Here is a 20,276-nt window from a genome sequence, read left to right on the forward strand (position 1 = left end):
CTGATCCCCTCATTGGCCTTGTCTAGACTAGGATTTAAAGATGTGATGGCAGCACATTTAAAACGATTCCAGTGGAGACAAAACATGCTGCCTTTAACACATACTAAAGAGTTCAGTATGCGTTAGACAGTGTGTTTTCTTTACACTAGAATGTTAGAACATTATTACCTTTAGATATGTGCTGTTGCGTACATTGAAATCCTATTCTAAATGAGGGCACTAGCACACTTGCATATTTTAACAAAATTCCTAGCACACAACATTTCTCCCACTTCTCATTCCATTTCCTTCTGTGATTGGATAATAAATGTGAAGCATGCCCCCATGTAAAGCAGGGCTTGTCTAAATTTCCTTTGCTATGTCTTTTTCAATTGATAAGCAATGTTTCTGCTTGCACACAAAGACCTTGCTTTAATTATAGGCTCACTCTCTTATATATCCTGTTTGGTAGGTGACAATTTGATCTAGCAGAAGTGAACTACTTGCAAGGTCTGACGCTGCTTGAATTAAAATGATGGTTAAGAATACATGTATGGTTAATCGTGGCTGGCACTAGTATTGGTGTATGTAACTTAGGTCATTCTGCATTTATCTAAACATTCACTACATATAATGTATTCAGACTAAAACTTCATCTTAGTTTAAATATTGGCACTGTTGGAAGTAGTGGTGGGAAGGGGTTTTTAGCTCTTGGCATTAGGGAGAATCTGAAGTTAACTGAGTTGCAAATGCAATGTTGTGTATATGTAAACAGTGCTTACACAAAAGAAATCTTATTGTTCTCCTTCAAGTGATTGTGTGCATACATACTACACTGTAGATGGGTGTATTTGTGACAGTGCACTAAGTCAGAGACTTTTGCCAGCAGTACCACTAGGTGGTGCATGTGACCCTGCTCTCTACTCTCAGGACAGGGCATAAAAGGGACATATTTGCTGCTTCTGTCAGTTCCTTCTAATTGCCTGTGGAGACAGTGGGAGCTCCATGTAGCATTTGCGTCTGTTAGCCAGCATTCCATAGCTTTAGTATATATAGGTATAGTTAGTATTTAGTAGTTCAGATAGTTATTAAAGTTTAGCAGTTTCCTGGAGGAATTTATTATGGAAAAAGTCCTAGGGTTTTAAACAATGTGCCACATGCTGGGCTGTTTTCTCTGTCACAGATAGGCACAAGAAAAGTTTGATCCATCTTGGTGAGAGAGGGATGCTCTATTTGTACCTCCTTCCCCACCAGGACTAAAAAACAGACAGTTATCTTAAGATTCACTTTATGAAAAAGGCAACGTGACTTGCACCTGAGCTGGGCCCCAATTGTGACACAGGGAACTCTAAATCTAGCATGCTTCGTCTTCTTGTGTCAGCTTCAAAATGTTCCAAATATTCTGACTAACGAAACCTGTAAGTTTTGGTTTTCTCCCAGAAAACCTTCTGGTAAGTCCTCCAGTTTGAGACCTCACACATCTAGGTGCTCACCAGTCCTTTCTGGACCACTGAGACCAGTGTTTTCACCCATTCCGGGTCCTTCTTACCCTTGGCTAATTGTGTGCTTGGCTCCACTGCCACCATCAGTGCCAATACACTTACCTGAGGTGCCTTCTTGTTGGCAAGGGAGCTTCTTTGTCTTTCCTTACCTGATGCTCATTTGCTGCAGCCAACTTAAGTGTTTGCTCCACTATCGACACATTAGGCACCATTGTGACATCTGACTTCAACGATACTCCCAGTGCTGTCAGTGCACCCAGCACCGTAAATGTGCTCTGTGGTTATGTCGGCGCCAATCAATTCATCGACATTTGGAGTCTCATGTGTCTCTGATACCCAGACCACCTAGAACCCCAATGAGAACTGTTCCTATTCTGAAGGGACTTATGTTTCATCTTTGGACTTCTTTCAGATCACCTTACAGGTCTTCCACTACCAGTCCTAAATACCAGGACTGGTTTCCCTACAGAGAGACTCCAGCTTGGGGTCCCCTGCCCTGATGACAGTCTGTACCATATCCTCCATGGCCTTACTGGACTTGGGCTGTCCCAAGAGATTCTAGATCTCTGTCTCGTTCACTATCTAGGAGGAAGTTCTCCTGCTTTCTTAGTATGTCTCTTCTCAGTATCCTGCTACCATACATCAACCTGCTGTGCTGGATCCCATGGAGGAGGGAGAATTATTGGAGGAAACACTAGATATTCTCTCCCCCTCCATTTCTTCATCTTCATGGAACAAAGCAGTTAATCTAGAGCTGACACCCCACTCAATGATTTGAGTTTTCCAGGACCCAGGAGGAGGGAGACTACTTCTATAGGGGGGTGCAGGTGGAGAATCTGCACAGCCTTCTGGATATTGTACGGACTCTTTCTCCAGGAAGCGTTGCCCTTCCTATCAATAAGAACTTGCTAGAGCCAATGAAGACTCAGGCAGTCCCCTCTATACCTCTTACAGCTAAACAAGCAGGCAGACGATATCCAGTCCCTCAACAAGATTTTGGCTATTTCATTACCCTTCCAGTTCCTGACTCCTTAGTGGTCACAGCTACTAATAAGCAATCTCCTCAATCCCAAATTAAGGCCACTCCCAAGGATAAGAAATTTGAGATTGGATTTATATAGTCATAAGGTTTGTTCCACTGCCACACTTCAAATGAGAGCCGCCAATTATCACACTTTTTTCAAAATACAGTCAGGCTCTTGTCAAAATAAATCTTAACTTTGCTGATAAGTTGCCAGAAGAATATAAAGACAGTTTCTGGCTTTTGGTTTCTGTGGGTCATCTTACAGCTTGTACATCTCTTCCGGCAGCAATAGATGCCATTGATAGCACTTCGCTTTCTGTGGCCACTGCAGTCTCCATGCGGCGCTCTACCTGGCTGCAGTCTTCTGGCATTTCAAAGTTGCTGCATGATCTAATAGAAGATTTACAATTTAAGGGATCTAAATTGTTTTCTGCCAAAACACACTATGCTATATGGACACACAGACTCCTGGGCAATAATTCATTAATTAGGAGTTTATACTCCAGTTGCGAAAAGGGAACAGTTCGATCACAAAATTACTCCAGATCTTCCTTCCATCAGAGATCTCAGTATGCTCCTAAGAGGAGCTCAGGATTGCCTTGACATCACCAGCCATCTTTGGCTGCAGCAGGCCCTTCTCACCAGAGTACTGCAACCTCGAAGCAATCATTTTGACTTTTCAATTGAGGACAGCATACTGGTGGTATCTCCTTTCAGATCAGGCCTGTCTCTCTTTCTGTGTTTGGGAAAACATCACATCGGACATTCAGCACAGTAAAGGAGGGATAAGTTATCTAATTCATCTCCCTCCCCTTTCCCAACCCACCTTCCTCGTCCCTTGTCAGACAGGGACCCCTCTCATGATACCATCTTACTTCAAGAACTATGGTCTCCTATAGAACTGCGGGCGATAGAAGAAGTTCCTTACCAATATAGAGGAGAAGGCTTCTATTCCTGGTACTTCCTGGCCCAAAGAAATCTGGTAGCCTCCGTCCCATTCTAGATCTAAGAAAGCTGAACCATTTCATCAAGAAAGTCAAGCTCAAGATGGTCACCCTCGCTTCTATTATCGTTTCCTGGAAGATCAGTTGTTGCCCTCAGTTTACACGATGCATACTTCCATGTGAGGATACATCCCTGCCACAGAGATTTGTAGTAGGTACCAACCATTACCAGTACACTGTGCTTCCCTTTGGTCTGTCATCACCCTTTGTGAGGGTCTTCACAAAGTGCATGGCAGTGGTAGCATGGTAGCAACCTCTGCTCCTTGGGCGTTCAAATATTTTCTTACCTGGACGATGTCATCAAGCAACCAGGTCCAAAATAGCATTCTAGTAATCAGACCAATGTTTTCCCATCTAGGCCTGAAATTAAATTTGGACAAATCACAGTTATAACCAACATAGTGCATAATTTTCATAGGAGCAGACCATGATGCCAGAACAGCTATGGCTTATCTTCCAAAGGTGAGGTGTCAATTTATAGCATTTCTTTCCAAAAGCCTCAAGTCCATCCCAATGACAACAGCGCGTGCCTGCCTGCCTTCAGCTCCTGGGCCATATGACCTTGTGCACATACTACCGAACTCCAGACTTCACCTTTGCTCTTGCAGGTCTGGCTCCGTTCAGTGTATGATCCTTCCGCACCCTCTGGAAATGCAAATTCGAGTACCTGAACAAGTGCTTCCATCTCTCGATTGGTGGTTGCATCCATCCTCCTCTGTGTACAGAGGAGTTCTGTTTTTGTCCCTAGAATTATGACTCTGTAACAGATGCAGCAACCAGAGATTCGGGAGCCCATCTCTGCCAACTCCTGACAAGCTCTTTGGTCACCCCAGGAAGTTTCACTGCACATAAATGCACTGGAGCTCAGAGCTCTTAGTCTGGCCTGTGAGATATTTTGCCCACTGTCCAGAACCGGATGTTACAAGTTCTTACAGACAACAACATTACCATGTTTTACCTGAACAAAGAGGGAAGTGCAAGATCACCTCAACTGTACCAGGAGTCTGTTATCCTATGTAATTTGTACATTTGACCCAAAGTTTTCAGAAGGTCTTTCACCTTCTAGGAGTGAGAAATATGGAAGTGGATATCCTCAGCAGGGTTTTCATAGACCAACAGGAGTGGACAATTAGGAAGGATGTTCTCCAGATTTTTCCATTGCTGGGGGTACCTAGTATTAGCCTTGTTCACGATCAACCTGAACAACAAGTGCATGAGATTTTACTCCCGGGCAGGCTGCAGCCCACATTCCATCACAGGTGCCTTTCTTCTTCCATTGTCCAGTCATCTCCTATATTCATTTCTCCAGTTCTTCTGACTGTGAGGGAGATCAAGAAGCTGAAACAAGGCCAATCACGATTAATCCTTACTGCACTGATGTGGCCAAGATAGTACAAGTTCATGGACCTCCATCAGCTTTCCCTCCAGTCGCCCATAACTTTACTGCTGGTCAAAGATCTTCTGTACCAGAATCAAGGGAAGTCTCTGCATCCCAATCTGAAGGCTCTCCACTTTATGGCATGGGTGATCTCTGGTTGAATATTTGCAAAAAATTGTGCTCTCAAGAAGTTCAGACCATCTTGGTAAGCAGCAGAAAGGAGTCCTCTAGGGTCACGTACACAGTGAAGTAGAAGAGATTTTTGATTTAGTTGCAATCCCAGCATTTCTCAACCCATCACATGGAGATTACACATGCTAGACTATATTTTACACCTGAAATTGTTAGGCATTTCAGTTAGTTCTGTGAGTTCAGCTGGGTTTTTTTTTTTAATACAACATCTGCCAATAGATGAATTTTCCATTTTCTCTTATCTGCTCATTTCTCTATTTTTGAAAGGCCTAATCAATGTTTACCATCCTGTCTGCGCCCCGTACCTCTATGGGATTTAAATCTCGTCTTCTCCAAATTCATAGATGCCCCCCTCTTTGACCCTATGGCTACAACTTAATTCTTTGTCTAAGACAGAGGGGGGCAAACTATGGCCCCTGGGCCACATCCAGCCTGCGAGACCGTCCGGCCGGGCCCTTGAGCTCCCGGCTGGGGAGGCTAACCCCCGCCCCCTCTCCTGCTGTCTCCCCTCCCCTGCAGCCTTAGTTCGCTGTGCCAGCAGTGCTCTGGGCGACGGGGCTGCGAGCTCTTGACAGGCAGCGCGGCGGCGGCGCTGGCTCTGGCCGGGTGGCGCATCTGCCAGACGTGCTGCTCTGAGCAGCATGGTAAGGGGGCGAGAGGGAGGGGGGTTGGATGGGGCGGAGGTTCTGGGGGGGCTGTCAGGGGTCGGGGAACGGGGGGGTTGGATAGACGTGGGAGGCCCGGGGGGCCTGTCGGGGTGTGGATAGGGGTTGGGGGCAGTCAGGGGACAAGGAGCAAGGGGGGTTGGATGGGTGGGGGGTTCTGAGGCGGAGTCAGGGGGCGGGGGCCAGGCTTTTTGGGGAGGCACAGTCCTCTGTACCCAGCCCTCCATACAGTTTTGGAACCCCGATGTGGCCTCAGGCCAAAAAGTTTGCCCACCCCTGGTCTAAGACAAAGGTTTTTTGTGACAATCACTTCTGCAAGGAGAGTTTTAGAACATAAGGCTCTAACTGACCTTCCTTTCGCAGTCTTCCACAAAGATAAGGTTTCCCTTAGGCCACTTCCTAAGTTTGTCTAAGGTTAATGTCAGCTTTCTATCTAAACCAAACATTTTGTATTTTGGTGTTTTTCCTCAAACCCCCTTCACCTAAAGCTGAGAAAATTCTTTATACTTGGGATGTTCATAGGGCTCTGGAATTCTACTTGAACTGCACTGGAGCCTTCAGGACTTCCCTCAGGCTTTGTGTAGCCTATGCTGGGAGAACTAAGGGTCAGTCTGTGTCCTTTCAGCAAATCTCACACTAGATTTTTGACTGCATTAAGATCTGCTACAATCTTGCTAAAGTCTCTCCTACACCAAGAATAACTGCTCCACCGGGCTGTACGCTTCATTAGCGTAGTTCCAGTAGATGGTGTACTCAAGGCAGCAACATGGCTGTCTGTGTGTACCTTTTCCCACTCCTGCCATTGTGACAGACTTCCCTGGGCTACAACCTGGAACTGGGGTACTGCTGTGCCCTCTGGTGTACCAGTCTGGATCCCCTCTCACACTGTGAAGCTGTGACTAGTTGCAGACTGCTCCCAGTCCTGCACTCACACAAACATTTACACAGGCAGGAACACACCCAGCTCAGTTGCATAAATGCTTCTCCTCAGCCACTCATGCACTAACAATAGAGAGGCTTCAGCCAGCTTCCTCTCACCCCCGCTCCACAGCCTAGGACCCCAGAGCTTGCCCTAGTCAAAAGCCTGACCAGTGTAAGTATTACCCGGTCTGCCCCTCAATGCACCAGTTTTTGTTTCTGAGCAGATTCCCCAAGCACTTCTAGCAAAACACTGTTTTACGTAAAAAAAATATAAAACAAATTTATTAACTACAGAGAGATTTTAAGTGATCTGTAATAGCATACACATTAAAGTTGGTTACCTAAGAAAATCGCAATCTAAATTCTATAAACTAGACAGGATTTGAATCAAGCAGTGTCTCACCCTGTTGGTACAAACAGTCCACCGAGCTTCCATACACAGGCAGGGTTTTCTACTTTCCCCGCCTGGGACCCTCTTTCCCAGTTCAGTCTTTGTTCCTATGGTGTTGAGATGTAAGGGGAGTGAGGCCAACTGGTGATGGCACTTCCCCCTTTTATGGCTTCTTCCAGGTGGAGGGAACTTCATTGTCTCAAGCAAAGTCCCCAGCACAGTTAGTGGAAAAACACAGGCACAAGATGGAGTCCAGTATCCCATGATCTAGTCACCTGCCCCTTGCATGCTTTGATGAGTCATAGCAGCTATTACTTATACATTGGCTGAAGCGCCAACAGGAAAGCTCATCAGGTGAGGCTAAGCTTTTCCCATGGCCCATTGTTTTTGCTCAAGGGCCATTACCTTGAATAGACCCTGGCTAGATTGGATGTAAACTAACTTGTGGGAGTTACCCAGGAGCAAGCACATTTGAAATACAGATGCATAGTCAATTTTCATAACTCCAGATACAAAAATGAGACATTCATACAAATAGGATAATTCATATGCAGCAAACTAACTTTTCCATTGACACCTCACATGACATATTTTGTACAAGATGCATCATAATTATAATCATATCACTATGGTGAATATAAATCGGTTTGTCATGGAAAAACACAGAATTTGCATTTTTATAGAGAATCTTTAGTTTTACATTTTGTGGAAAAAATAAAAACATATACAGTAGAACCCCGTTTATCCGAGCCTCCATTATTTGGCTCTCTGTATTAACTGAACTGGGGCTGACAGTGGGAACCCTACCTCTCACGGTTGAAACTCTCCAGATTATCCAAATTTTTGATTATCCAATCTGGCCTTGGTCCCAGTTAGATCGGATATATGGGGTTCCACTGTATCAATAAAACATTTTGCTCAACTGAATGTATATATTGTGGCTAGGGAAACTGAAGTTCACCATTTCCTTTTAATTGTGGAAAAACGTGGCTTTTTATGGGGGAAACTAGGATCCCTGCTCGTGACACACCAATTTTGGCAAGTTGGTGTTAGTCTCTGTTCAGATAATCCAAAGTCCCTCCACCTGTAAGGGAACTGCTGATGAGTCACCTACAGTGGAATGGACAATCACTTGAAGGAGAGAAAATGGTTACCTGAACAGTAACTCTTGTTCTTCAAGATATGCTGTGCAGATATGTTCCATGACTCTCCCACCTTCCCGGTACTTCAGACATTACGTATAGTGGTGCGAAGGAATAGAGAGGGAGGCAGTGGCCCCTTTTATGCCCTCACCTGACAGCATGAGGAGAGCAGGGGCACGTGCACCACCTAGTTGTACTGCTGGCAAAAGTCTCCAACTTGAATGCATTGGGCACACATACACTTACCTACAGTGGAAGGTATTCGTGCACAACACATCTTGAAGAACAACAGTTTCTGTACAGGTAAGTACCCATTTTTTCTTTTGTCTTTGTCATAGGCAGAACTAAATACTTTATTTAAGAGAATGATTTGTTAGGACAGGAAGTAGACTCAATTATTTATGGGCACTTTTAGTAGCACTACAGTCTCCCTGAATTGGCACCATTGATCCAGTCTCAAGACTGTGGGCCAGGTTCTAGATGCAGGAAGGGCAATATTGTAGCGGTTGCTCTCAGTTGTGTCTTCAAGGTTTTCTTCACAAACGTGTCTCCTAGACAAATGGAAAATTGAAAGTGTGTTTTGTACAGCAAGGGAAGGGGCCAAAGGAAATTGTGCAATACAGGGGCCTTATTGGTTGATAACTTGGTTAGTAGTTCTGAACTCAGGCACTAGATTACAGTAACTAGAACAGTGACCTTTAAAAAGGAGCTGCTGCTGCCTAAGTGCTGAAGGGAGCCTTCCTGTTGGCCCGGGGAGGAGGGGGGGAATGATTTGCTCAGAAGCTGTTGTAATCTGGGAACAAGAGGAATTAGCATCACATATAAGTGGAACTATTTGTTATTTTTAGGCCTCCTGTCAGGGATATCTTGGTACATCCCCTGGGCCCTCTTCACCTTCCTAGAAGCAATGTCAGAGACCCTCCCTACCATTGCCATTCTTGTTGAACACTTTCCTATAAGTGGTTTTATTTTTTCCGTTTCAGTTGCTAGTTCCTAGTTTTGTGATTTTTCCTTGTTCTTATGAAGGTTATTCATGATCAAAACTCTGAGGTGGTGCTCTTCATCACATGGTTACATTTGGCCTGAAAAAGTTATTCTTGCCAACTACAAGACAGAAATGTTGATGTTATCTAGAAAAGGACACCTTGGAACCATTTCAAAATAATCTTGCCCAGAGACTTGTGTGTTGTCTCATCCATTTCAGGGACAGGTGTTTAAGATAGAGCAGTGTTTAGCTGAAATTTACATATCTTCTGATATGTATATATTGCTCTGGAGTTCTAACACAACATCCTCTGGAAAGATGTGATAGATCAATAGGAAAAATCTTAGAATTGTTTAAATAGACTGAACTGTGTTACTTACTATCTGTTACAGATACATTGTTTTCAAATATTGTAAGTATACTCTATGTGATGACATTCATGTGGTAATTGCATTTATCATGCACTTTTGACTGTTGCATTTGTGCTCTGCCCCTTACTCCAGCTCCACTGCCAGCTGTCTGATGTTTCAAACACTGCAGATCTTCTAGCAGCTTACTAAATAAATATTTATTCCCCCATAGGTGATATTTTCCTGCACAGTTACAGGGAGAATACTCAGTCTTGGAGTAGTGACACAGGGTTAAGATCTGGTAGTGCATTATCCATTACAGCTAGAAAGAAAAATAATGCTTGTGACATTAGCTTATGCCCAAATAAATTTGCTACTCTCTAAGGTGCCACAAGGACTCCTCGGTTTTTTTGCTGATACAGACTAACACAGCTACCACTGAAACCGTAAAAACTCATATATTTCTGTAATAGTTGACTCGCTTTATCTGTAATGTCTGCTCAATTCTCACCTCTGTTTTAAGCGTGTAGCCATGAGATAAAAATTTAAGATTGGTACCGAAAGGTGGTCCTCATTTTCACTGCCGAGCTTCAGGCTACCAAAACTAAGAGTAGCATCCCAGCCAGCTAGCTTAAGATGGAGCGTCACATCCTCAAACTTGTCTCTCTCAGATATATCTGGAAACTAACAATGATGGAATCTCTATTTTATTCAAATTAGGGCTGCTTTCTTTTTTATATCTGTCAGAGCAGGATGCTGCCTTCTAGGCTCAATTCAGTTTCATATGGAAGAGAGAAGAGGCTACTACTCTCTCCAAATCTCTCAGACCCACCTCTGTTGTAGCCTATACGATTTCAGCCTGCCCAGCTTGGGGCTTCTAGCTGCTACTATAATATAAATAAATACAAACTATATAGATTTCCCACTGTTTAGAAATCTGCATCGATTTGGTTTATTCTACTCTGAGAAAAATAAAGAGAAACTAAATGCTCAAGTGCAAGGCTGTGCGTGCATTTTTTTAAAATATGTATACTGAATATTAACTTTGTAGAGTTGCCATTGTTACTGCCTACAACCAGCTTTGTACTTTCTTACTTGTAAGGACTATTATAGGGAAAAAATGGCTCGCCATTTAGTATAGAACTCCCTTATGTAATTATTGAAGCTGCAAAGCTTGGCTTGAGTCCAGTCTTCTAAGGTGTTCACTTTGTGTGAATTTATCAGCATATCAAAAGATGATAGTAAAATAAGTGACTATTGGGTTGTGGCTCTAATAACTTTACATGACTATCTGAAGTCCTATTTGCTGATGTTGGTATTAAACCCGCCAATCTATTTACAATACAGCATTTCAAAAGGTTAAATCAGTCCAAATACAGACATGACTTTCACCAGCAGTGACGGGTGAGTGTTCGCAGTAACAATCAATGTCACCAACTCCCCACTGCAGCTATTTGTACATGCAGTGATTGTGGTCATTTAGGAGGGGGGTCATAAACATAGTTAAGGGTCTAACGCCATAAATAGCTCTTGTGAATGTGAATGTCCAACTCTATCAATTGCAGCACCAAACATCAAACCAGGACGGGGTGAGGTACAGTCGCAATCTTGTATTGTTCAAAAATTGCAAGGGGAGTGGCAAGAGGAGGCAGAAATGTAGCCTTATGATAGGGCTGCTTTAAATCCTTCCGTTTTTATTTATTTATTTTAATTATGGGGTATGGCTTAGGGAACATACTTTCAAATCACAAATAATTTTCAGTCACCCTCAAGGGCCACAGGTTTGACACCACTGATCTAAACTATGTCAGAACGATGTCAATGATGCCCAAAGCTGAATAAAATATTGCAGCAGCTCTTCCTAGGGCAACCAGTGAAAGGGCTGTTCTAGAATGCTATAGTAGACAATCAGTACAGCCTGGGCATATTTTAATGTTACATCGATATACAAAACAAAAAAGTTGCTGTTTCTTGCCCAGTAATAAGATTTCATATGTGTAGCAAAGGAAAGATCCCCCAATTAGACCAAACAGAAAAGAGTCACAATAATTCTAATGGAAACAAGAAGCAGGCATGCGTCTTCATATATAAAATCCAAATGTTATTCCCTTTATTTCACTAAAGAAATGATTGTTAGTTTGGCAGAACAAGATTTGGCAAAGGCTTTGAGAAAAGTAATCCAGTTAATTCCAGAGCAATACAGTTTCCCTCTGCTATAGGCACTTGAGTACAACTCCAATTCATTTAGTGTAATAAATAGGAAGCACACTAGGTGGGTACTAGCCAGATCCAAATCCAGATTTAACTTTAATTAGACAGCAAGTACTAACTGATTTTCTACTTTCCAAATATTCTTTTAAGAATGTAAATGACATTAAACAGTCACTATTCAAACCTTTTATGGAAAATTAACTGTCATTTGTGTATGTTGTGCTGTTAAGATGACAGAAACAGGTAGCTGTTCGGGTCCAGTGAAACCCCATTAACATGTCAAGTTTGGTGCGGAGTATAAAAAAATACTATAAATCAAAAGAACAGTCTCTGCAAGTATAACTTAGTAGACATAACTACAACCCATTTTGAGTCAGTTATCGTTACCCAGGGCACACTAGTGCAAAACATGCCTTTTAAATTAAAGGGGCAATTTAGTAAATTTCCAAGTGTGGTGGCAGAAGTACAGGCCTCAGTTGTGCAAACATTAGCAGGGGAGTAGTCCCATTGAAGGCCGGGGCTAGCTCTAGTTAAGCATAGGTGTGTTTGCAGGTTTGGGGCCATATTTAGATATTACACCTGTAAGTCGCCCTGCCAATTTTTGTAGTTTTACAATCAGATCTTCCTTTAAAAAGACAAAACAAAACAACTCCTTTTGCAAGTGTGAAAACCCACCCCACTGAATGGAGAAATGACTGTGCATAAAGTGCTGGCAAAGGCACATAAAACATAAAAACCTCATTCTCAGGCTTAGTCTAGTCATTTTAGGTGTTAGTTGGGGACAGTCAAATGATCTTTGCTACACCCTCTTTCCAGGCAGAAGAGGGGGTCTTGACAAGCTGCTGAGATCCCTTTCATCATTTGCATGAGAAACACGTCTTTTGATACAGGCTACGTCACGGGTACGGCAGCTAGTGCTCACTTACGAGTGCTCCAGCGTGATCAATGGATGGAAAAACTCACTCAGTCATGCTTCCTTAGGCGGCATTTGGAATAAAAGGGATTTTGCTAGATGAAAATCCGTTCCGTCGCTTCAAAGGGTCGGCTTTATACAGTTTTTTTCACCTGCTCAAACTACAAAGGAAGTGCTGGGTTTTAGCCCTAAGTTAGGAGGCTTTTGGGACAAGAGGGAGAAATTTGCTGGCACATCTATTTAAATAGCTACACCTACTAACAGATCATACAGGCCTCTAAAATACTATTGTGAAGAACAGTCTAGGCACTATCGTGTGCATTTAACAGCTGAGGTACCAGGAGGTGAAGAAACGCTCTATTTAAAAGGCATTTTTGCTGTAACCAGCTGGAGGTGCGCAAATCCCACGCAGCCAGAGGAGAAGGGCGCAGGTGACGATTTGCCAGCTGCCCACAGCAGCACCAGCAAGAGCCTCCTGGCTGATCCTTAGCAGGGCTGGGGCTGCTTGTCAGGGGGAAGTGGCGGTTCCTTGCTGTCAGTCTCCTCCTCCCTGCCCAGCTCGGAGCGCTTCCTGGGCTCGGGGGTCTCCTCTGCCCACCTCCCCACTCTGCGCACCCCCTTGGCCACCTTGGGCGCATTCCTGCAGGGGTTGTGGTCGTAGATCACCAGCTTGAGGCCGGGAAGGTGAGCCAGGCTGGGGAAGGACCTGATGGCGTTGCGATCCACGTCAATCACCTCCAGGAATGGCATGTGCAGCAGCACCGGTGGGAAGTCAGCCAGCAGGTTGCCGGAGAGCCAGATGGTGCGCAGCTCCTGCAGGCACCGCAGCCCGGCGGGCAGCGTGTGCAGCGCGTTGGAGCCGGCGTGCAGGGTCTTGAGGAGGCTCAGCTCACACACCACCTCGGGCAGGTGGCTCAGGCAGTTGGACTCAACCCACAAGGTTTTGAGATTCTGCAGGAGACTGAGCTCCTGGGGCAGGTCGCAGAGCTTGTTGTTGCCCAGGTAGAGGATGCACAGCTGCTTCAGGGTGCACACCACCAGGGGCAGCGCTTTGAAGTTGTTGAAATCTAACGCCAAGATCTGGAGGTTCTGCAGCTGTTCTAGCTCTGGGGGCAGCTGGTGCAGGTTATTGTCACTCAGGTACAGCTTGACGAGCTCCCTGAAAGAACAAACATGCAAGGGAAATCTCCTCAGCTGCCTGCTGCTCAGATCCACCATTCTATCAATTGGCATCTCTTCAAGGTCTCCCAGGAGGTATTTCTGGCAGTCATCAGAAGGGATGAAGGCAATGATTGCTCTCAGTGTGTTGCCCATACTGAAACTGTCTGCATTTAAAATCACTGCTACCATGTGGAACCCGGAGCATCAGGAACTCTCCCTCGTTTCTACTTTGTGCACTGTCCTGCTGGTATTTCCTTCTTCCCATTATAATGCACAGTTTACATGGCAACAGTCATTAATCTCAAGAGCTCTGAAATGTTGCTGATAACGGAATGAGTGCTTGGTGATGGGAAGTGCAGACAGCCTGACTTTCGGAGAACAGGTCTCTCTCACACACACAGAAAAGAGGCCATCTTCCCTGTGAAGACTGTAAAAGTTCTAAAATTGCACTACACTTGACCAAAAATAGTTACTCAAATGCTCCCTGCCTCCCTGTAGATACAGCCACACTGTCTGCGCGGCTGGTACCAGCTCTGGGGATTGGCTAAGGAAAGTAAACATCGCTGAAGAGTGAATTTTTAAACTTAATTTAAACTAAACATTTAATCTTGTAGCAGCCTGAGTGGGAATGTCAGATGTAATCTGATTCCTGTTTAGAATACCTGTCAAGCCTCAACTAACTTTCCAGACCAGTGGCACTTTTATGGAGTTACTTTGTGAAGTGCCAAGTACACATTTTAACAGTGTGACCTGCCCCCCAATACTTATCTCATACATTTAACACAAATACTTGGCAAAGTGCTCTTTAGCTGCCTTAGTATTTACTTTCTTAATTTAACTGCATTTACTAGAGCTGCTGGGACTTTTAGCTATGCGCAGCCTTTTCGCTAAATTGCATTTTGTTTATACTGTCTGAATCCCATATACAACACATTCACCGTCACAACATGCCAAGGTTAACCTCCTCCATTCTTCTAACCTCCTGCCACTGACTCCCAGTGTCTAGCTGCCCTTTTGTCTGGCAAACGACTTTATAATTAAATCAATGGCAAAGTTTTCTCTTATTTAAATGTAGCCAGTTATGGATTGATTTATACGCAGTAAAACCTGCCTTAGAGACCACCTCTGAAGAAAGATCACCTGTCACGAGCGACTGCTTGCAGAGGCCCCAGAACCACCACTCTCTGCCATGCAAGCCTTTGAAGAGAGACCTCATTTTACAAGCGACCACTTTTGCTAACTCCGATGAGTGATCACTCTTGGCAGGTTTTACTGTAGTACGTTCACTGTTATTGCTAATTTAGATGCTGTTCCCAACAACACCCATGATATTCAGTCTGCAAACTTTGGTGCATAGCGTCCATTCATTTGTAGAGGGCTTCCAGTCTTTAGAGGGCAGCTCTATAGATGCTTCGACCTCTTGGGTGATTCTTTCTACAGCACTTTTGCAAATCTTCACATCAGAGGTTCGGAAGAACTTTGATTTTTGAAAGAGCATTTCCAACAGATAGAGTTGGATGTTTGGTTTGATTTCAGTACACACATCAAATGGCAGAGTTTGACTCTTTATCTGCATCAGCTGTGATTGAGGAAGGCTATTTTCTTTAAATTGTGTACAACTTCTTTCCAGTAGCACCTTCATTGTGTTAGGTGCTGTACACACACACAGAAGAAGTCATGGTCGCTGCCTTGATCAGTTATTATAGTTACCATTATAGTTACTTGTACATGTGTCATAGTAGAAGTTGGTCTGTAGCAGGGATTTGAATGAGGAGAGGGCAGTGATGTGGGGGACCAGGTCTTGAGAGACAGATAAGTGGCATGCTGAGGCTGGCTTTACTGGCAGAGCAGAGTGGATGCTGGAGGATCAGGGTGACCTGAAATGAGATTCAGGCTGATAAGCAGGAATGGGCAGAGTTATCAGGATCTTGAAGGCAAGGCTAGCTATTGCAAGTGTCTGTGGGCTTGCAGCATTGAAAACATTGTCTTGAATTAGTACACCGGACAGTGGCAAAACAAGTGATGTACCATACAGATGGCAGTATGACAGTAACAGTGGAGTTTCCACTGAGAAACCTTCACACGGTTGCTGCATTTTATTATATTGCTATACTGTGCAGTATTTCAGCAAAACTGTGTAAATAGCATGCCACCACTGCACTTTCATAACCTTTGCCTTTCTAAGCAATTATCATGGAAAATTTAGATACTTTGATTTTATGAAATCCCTTTAATCTGAAATACTTTGATGTACCCCAGCCTAGCATGTGTGTATTAATCTGTTTTATGAACCCCCCAAGTTTTATGAAACCTTTGAGGCTTTAAAAAAAAACCCAAAATGTACCTGATCATGTCTATCAAAACACACAGAGAATAGACTACATATAGCTACGGTTGGCATACATCACTTTTTATTGGTGTGAGTTAGTGATAGCTGAATGATAGAGAACACATCCATGGTATAAGTATTTCCATAGTAATATAAGGGATTCAGAGACTGGTGACCAATGTGGTACAAAAACCTCGGTAATAACTTTTTAGTTATTAATATAGTTTGTTTGAAGTGTAATTGTTCTTTTATCAGTGTAGTACGGAGAAAAGAAAAAAAAAATCTATACTTTTTTGTCTTATCAGGTTGGCATTTGTATATGAGAGTACATGTTTATATATTTCTAGAGCAGGGGTGGGCAAACTATGGGCAGCGTGGGCAGAGAGCAGGGGGGGTTGGATAGAGGGCATGAGAGTTCGGGGTGGTGGTCAGGGGGCGGGGGTGTGGATAGAGGTCAGGGCGGTGGGGGAGGAATAGGGGGTTGGATGGGGTGGCAGGGGTCTGGGGGCAGTCAGGGGACAGGGAGAAGGGGTGGTTGCATGGGGGCAGGCATCCTGGGGGGGCCATCAGGAATGAGAGGAGGGGTTGGATGGGGTGGCAGGGGTCTGGGGGCAGTCAGGGGACAGGGAGCGGGGGAGTGTGGCTGGGGCAGGGGTCCTGGGGGGGGGCTGCCAAGGAACGGGGGGGTTGGATGGGGCAGGAGTCATTGGGGGGGGGGCAGATAGGAGGCGGGGGCCAGGCCACGACCCCCTCCCCTAACCGGCCCTCCATACAATTTCTGAAACCCGATGCGGCCCTCAGGCCAAAAAGTTTGACTGCCCCTGTTCTAGAGCATATTTCAGGGAGATTTTTTTTCTTTTAGTTTTTAACTAAATATGTGTTAGGAAAACTCTGGGTTATAGTTTAATCATTGTTATAGCTTATCAAAAAAAGTCAGAATGACCTTTCATTGCTGCATTTTGTGCTTTTGTTGGCAAAGTTAAAGTCTGTTTGGAACACGCTAGTGAAATCAGAGTATTTGGGGGAAAAAGCAACTCAATAGAAGAATGGGCTTTTGAGGGAACATTAGAAATATAATAAAAAGCCCTGATTCATTTAAGCAGTAATGATAATGAGGAAGGGCATTTCTTGGCAGCTAATGATTGAGTGGAGAAGCTGAGGGTGGGAGGCAAGTTAACAAATACTCAGCCAACCAGGAAATGCCCAACATAGTTATGCCTAATGTAAGATATTGAAGTCACTTTTCATACCTTGACAGTTAGTCTTATTGGCCCTGATATTTCAGTGGGGCTCCACCATATTACAGGGGTCCACCCACTCGGACCTCATTACAGGACTGAGCTCATTGTCAGTTATGGTTCTGTTGAGTTCTTTGTTTTTGTATAATCAGGTGTGTCTGTCCTACAAAAATAAAAATATTAAGAAAAAAAGTTAACCGTACTGTATGTTATCATGCATCTGGTGTTCTTCTGCTCTTAGCAGTTAGTGCCTACAACTGGTTCGATTGAATTTGGTGGGAAAACTCCCTTTCACAAATAAGAATTCAGGACTTCATAATTCTTCATTATTTCCCTAGGTTTATTAAAAAAGCAATAAGATCAAATGAGAATATATTTCTATTACTGCACTCTACAGAAGGTGGTGCTGGCATCTGACTTCAGTTATTTGAGAAGAGCAAAGGAACTATCCGGAAGAGGTTAATTCTTAATGTACAATGAGAAATACAGATCAGTGAGGTTATGGTTATTATTGGATTTAGCTGTCTGAGAAATCACTTCTTTCTCTGTGACTGACCTCCCACAATAACTACCTCCCACTAGAATGTGAGAATGTCCACAACTGGTGCTTGTGGGCGCAGGAGACAGAACTTCACAGGAGCTGGACCAAGACTATAGCATGCATCACACATGAGATAAAAATCACCATAGACCCCACCGAGTTCAAAAATAAATACCAAACTCATCTCTTCAACTTAGCTTTACCTGGAGAAAGTCTATACACCTACAACTAAACTAATCAAGCTATTTTTTCCTATGGAATGGGGTGGAAGAGAGAGAGAGAGAGAGAGAGAGAGAGAGACTATTTTTTATTCTAATTTGAAATACATGGCAGGTACCATGGTGACCAGGGCCAAACCTAGATAGACAGGCAGATAGATACATGGCATTTTAAGAGCCTAATCCAACACCCCCTGAAATCAGTGGAAGGATTCCCATTGAATACAATGGACATTGGATCAGGCCTAAATGTAGTATGGACGATACTCATAGAATTGCTCTTTGAACACACAGGGGAGTGTTCTCTTTACCATCTGTCTCTTAAAGTTACATCCTTAGGTCTGGTCTATACACAGTTTTTGTACTGATTTAACTATATTTGTTAACAAGTACAGGTCTGTCGCATCTTATGCGCATTTAACATGCACGATTTCAATTTTACGCGGTAGGCAAAAACAAAAAAGAGAAAAACAACAATTTTAATACTATACCTGTAGTGCGGGCGATTTCGCCCGCCATTGAACTCAGTGGGGTTTTGGCTATACGTGGTTTTCGCTTCACGCGCTAACCGCGGAACGGAACCCCCGCGTAAGATGAGACAGACCTGTATAGTTACATTGGTGCAAACCTCTAGTGTGGATGCAGGTACACCTCTACCCCGATATAACGCGACCTGATATAACACGAATTCGGATATAACGCGGTAAAGCAGCGCTCCGGGGGGGCGGGGCTGCGCACTCCGGCGGATCAAAGCAAGTTCGATATAACGTGGTTTCACCTATAACGCGGTAAGATTTTTTGGCTCCCGAGGACAGCGTTATATCGGGGTAGAGGTGTATATTGAGATAAACACCTTGATGTTGGCAGAGTTTATTCTAGTCACTTTACTTAAATGAAAAGGGTATAATTGCATTCATGCTAGAGGCTGCACCAGTGTAACTATATCTATTTCTAAACCAACATAGTTAGATCAGTACAAAACCTGTTTGTAGATATGTCCTTAGTGGCCATTACATCAGCTGTGGCAAGTGGGAGCCAAACACTTATGGCTGATCTTCCTTTCATGATGTTACATAAAAATAAGGTGCTGCTGCTGCTCTCTCTCTCTCTCCAAATTCTTCCTGAAGGTGGTCTCTGAATTTCTTCTTAACCCATCCATCAACCACCCAGTCTTCTTCCTGGTATCCCCCAACGTACCTAGAAAAGATAGACTTTCTGAATTGGAAATTGTAGTGGGGTGACGACTCACTGGTGCGGCGTCTCCTGCTGGTGGTCTCAGGAATTAGCTCTTTCCAGCCCGGAGCACCCTCTGCAGGCCAGTGTCTCGCCTGCCGCTGGCCCCGTGTCCCTCCCAGATCCTGGTGCCCTTTGCCCAGGGGTTCTGCCCACCACAGTACCCCCTCGCTCTGGGTCTCCCCTCCCAGGGGAACCCCCAACCCTCTAAACCCACCTTGCCTCAGTGGCTACTGCCAGTCTCCATCTAGCCCCCACTCACTGGGGCAGACTGCAGTCGGTAAACCACTCATCATTGGCAAGGGGGGTTGGACCAGCTGCCTCTGCCTATTCCTGGGCTGCCCCTCTGCAACCCCAGTATCCTTTTGTGAGCCCTTAACTTGGCCTGCAGCCTGGGGCTTTGCTAGGCCGGAGCTCCCCAGCTCCCTCTGCCCTTCCCCAGCACTGTTCTACCCTAGGTACCCTCCTCAGCTTCCCAGGCAGCCAGGTCCTTCTCTCTCAAGAGGCTAGAGAGAGTGTGTCCCAGTCTCTGGCCCTCAGCCCTCTTATAGGGCCAGCTATGGCCTGATTGGGGCGTGGCCCCACATGTGGCTGCTTCCCCCAATCAGCCTTGCATTTCTCTGCCACAGCCCTCTCCAGGGCTTTAACCCCCTCAGGGCAGGAGTGGGGTGACCACTCCGCTACAGACATCAAAAGAGTATTGATGTGAGTAGAGCAAAATATGTCATGAATCTTGAAAGGTGTTTGTGGTTTTGGGGGATAAGTCCAAAGGAGAATCAGTCCGAGTTCAGAGGTTGTCTTGCTATCACTAAACTGGTGGTGGTGCACAAGAAGGCCCAAGGTCCATTCTGCTAGGTGTAAGGCAGTTTCAGATGGATTCTTCAGAAACATTCTATATC

At 44.5% G+C, this 20,276-nt stretch overlaps 1 protein-coding gene across 1 annotated transcript; it reads right to left on the bottom strand.

Moving 5' to 3' along the window:
• Positions 1-13,143: 13,143 nt before the first annotated feature.
• LRRC10 (leucine rich repeat containing 10) lies at positions 13,144-14,007 on the bottom strand. The gene has a single exon (XM_065397500.1). The coding sequence runs from the start codon at positions 14,005-14,007 to the stop codon at positions 13,144-13,146; it is 864 nt and encodes a 287-aa protein (XP_065253572.1).
• Between the last annotated feature and the right edge of the window lie 6,269 nt (positions 14,008-20,276).

Source organism: Emys orbicularis, chromosome 1 (assembly GCF_028017835.1).
Source record: "Emys orbicularis isolate rEmyOrb1 chromosome 1, rEmyOrb1.hap1, whole genome shotgun sequence".
NCBI lineage: Eukaryota > Metazoa > Chordata > Testudines > Emydidae > Emys > Emys orbicularis.

Bases quoted from the DNA above. Each gene is read 5' to 3' on its own strand.
- LRRC10 (XM_065397500.1), bottom strand. From the start codon at position 14,007: ATGGTAGCAGTGATTTTAAATGCAGACAGTTTCAGTATGGGCAACACA.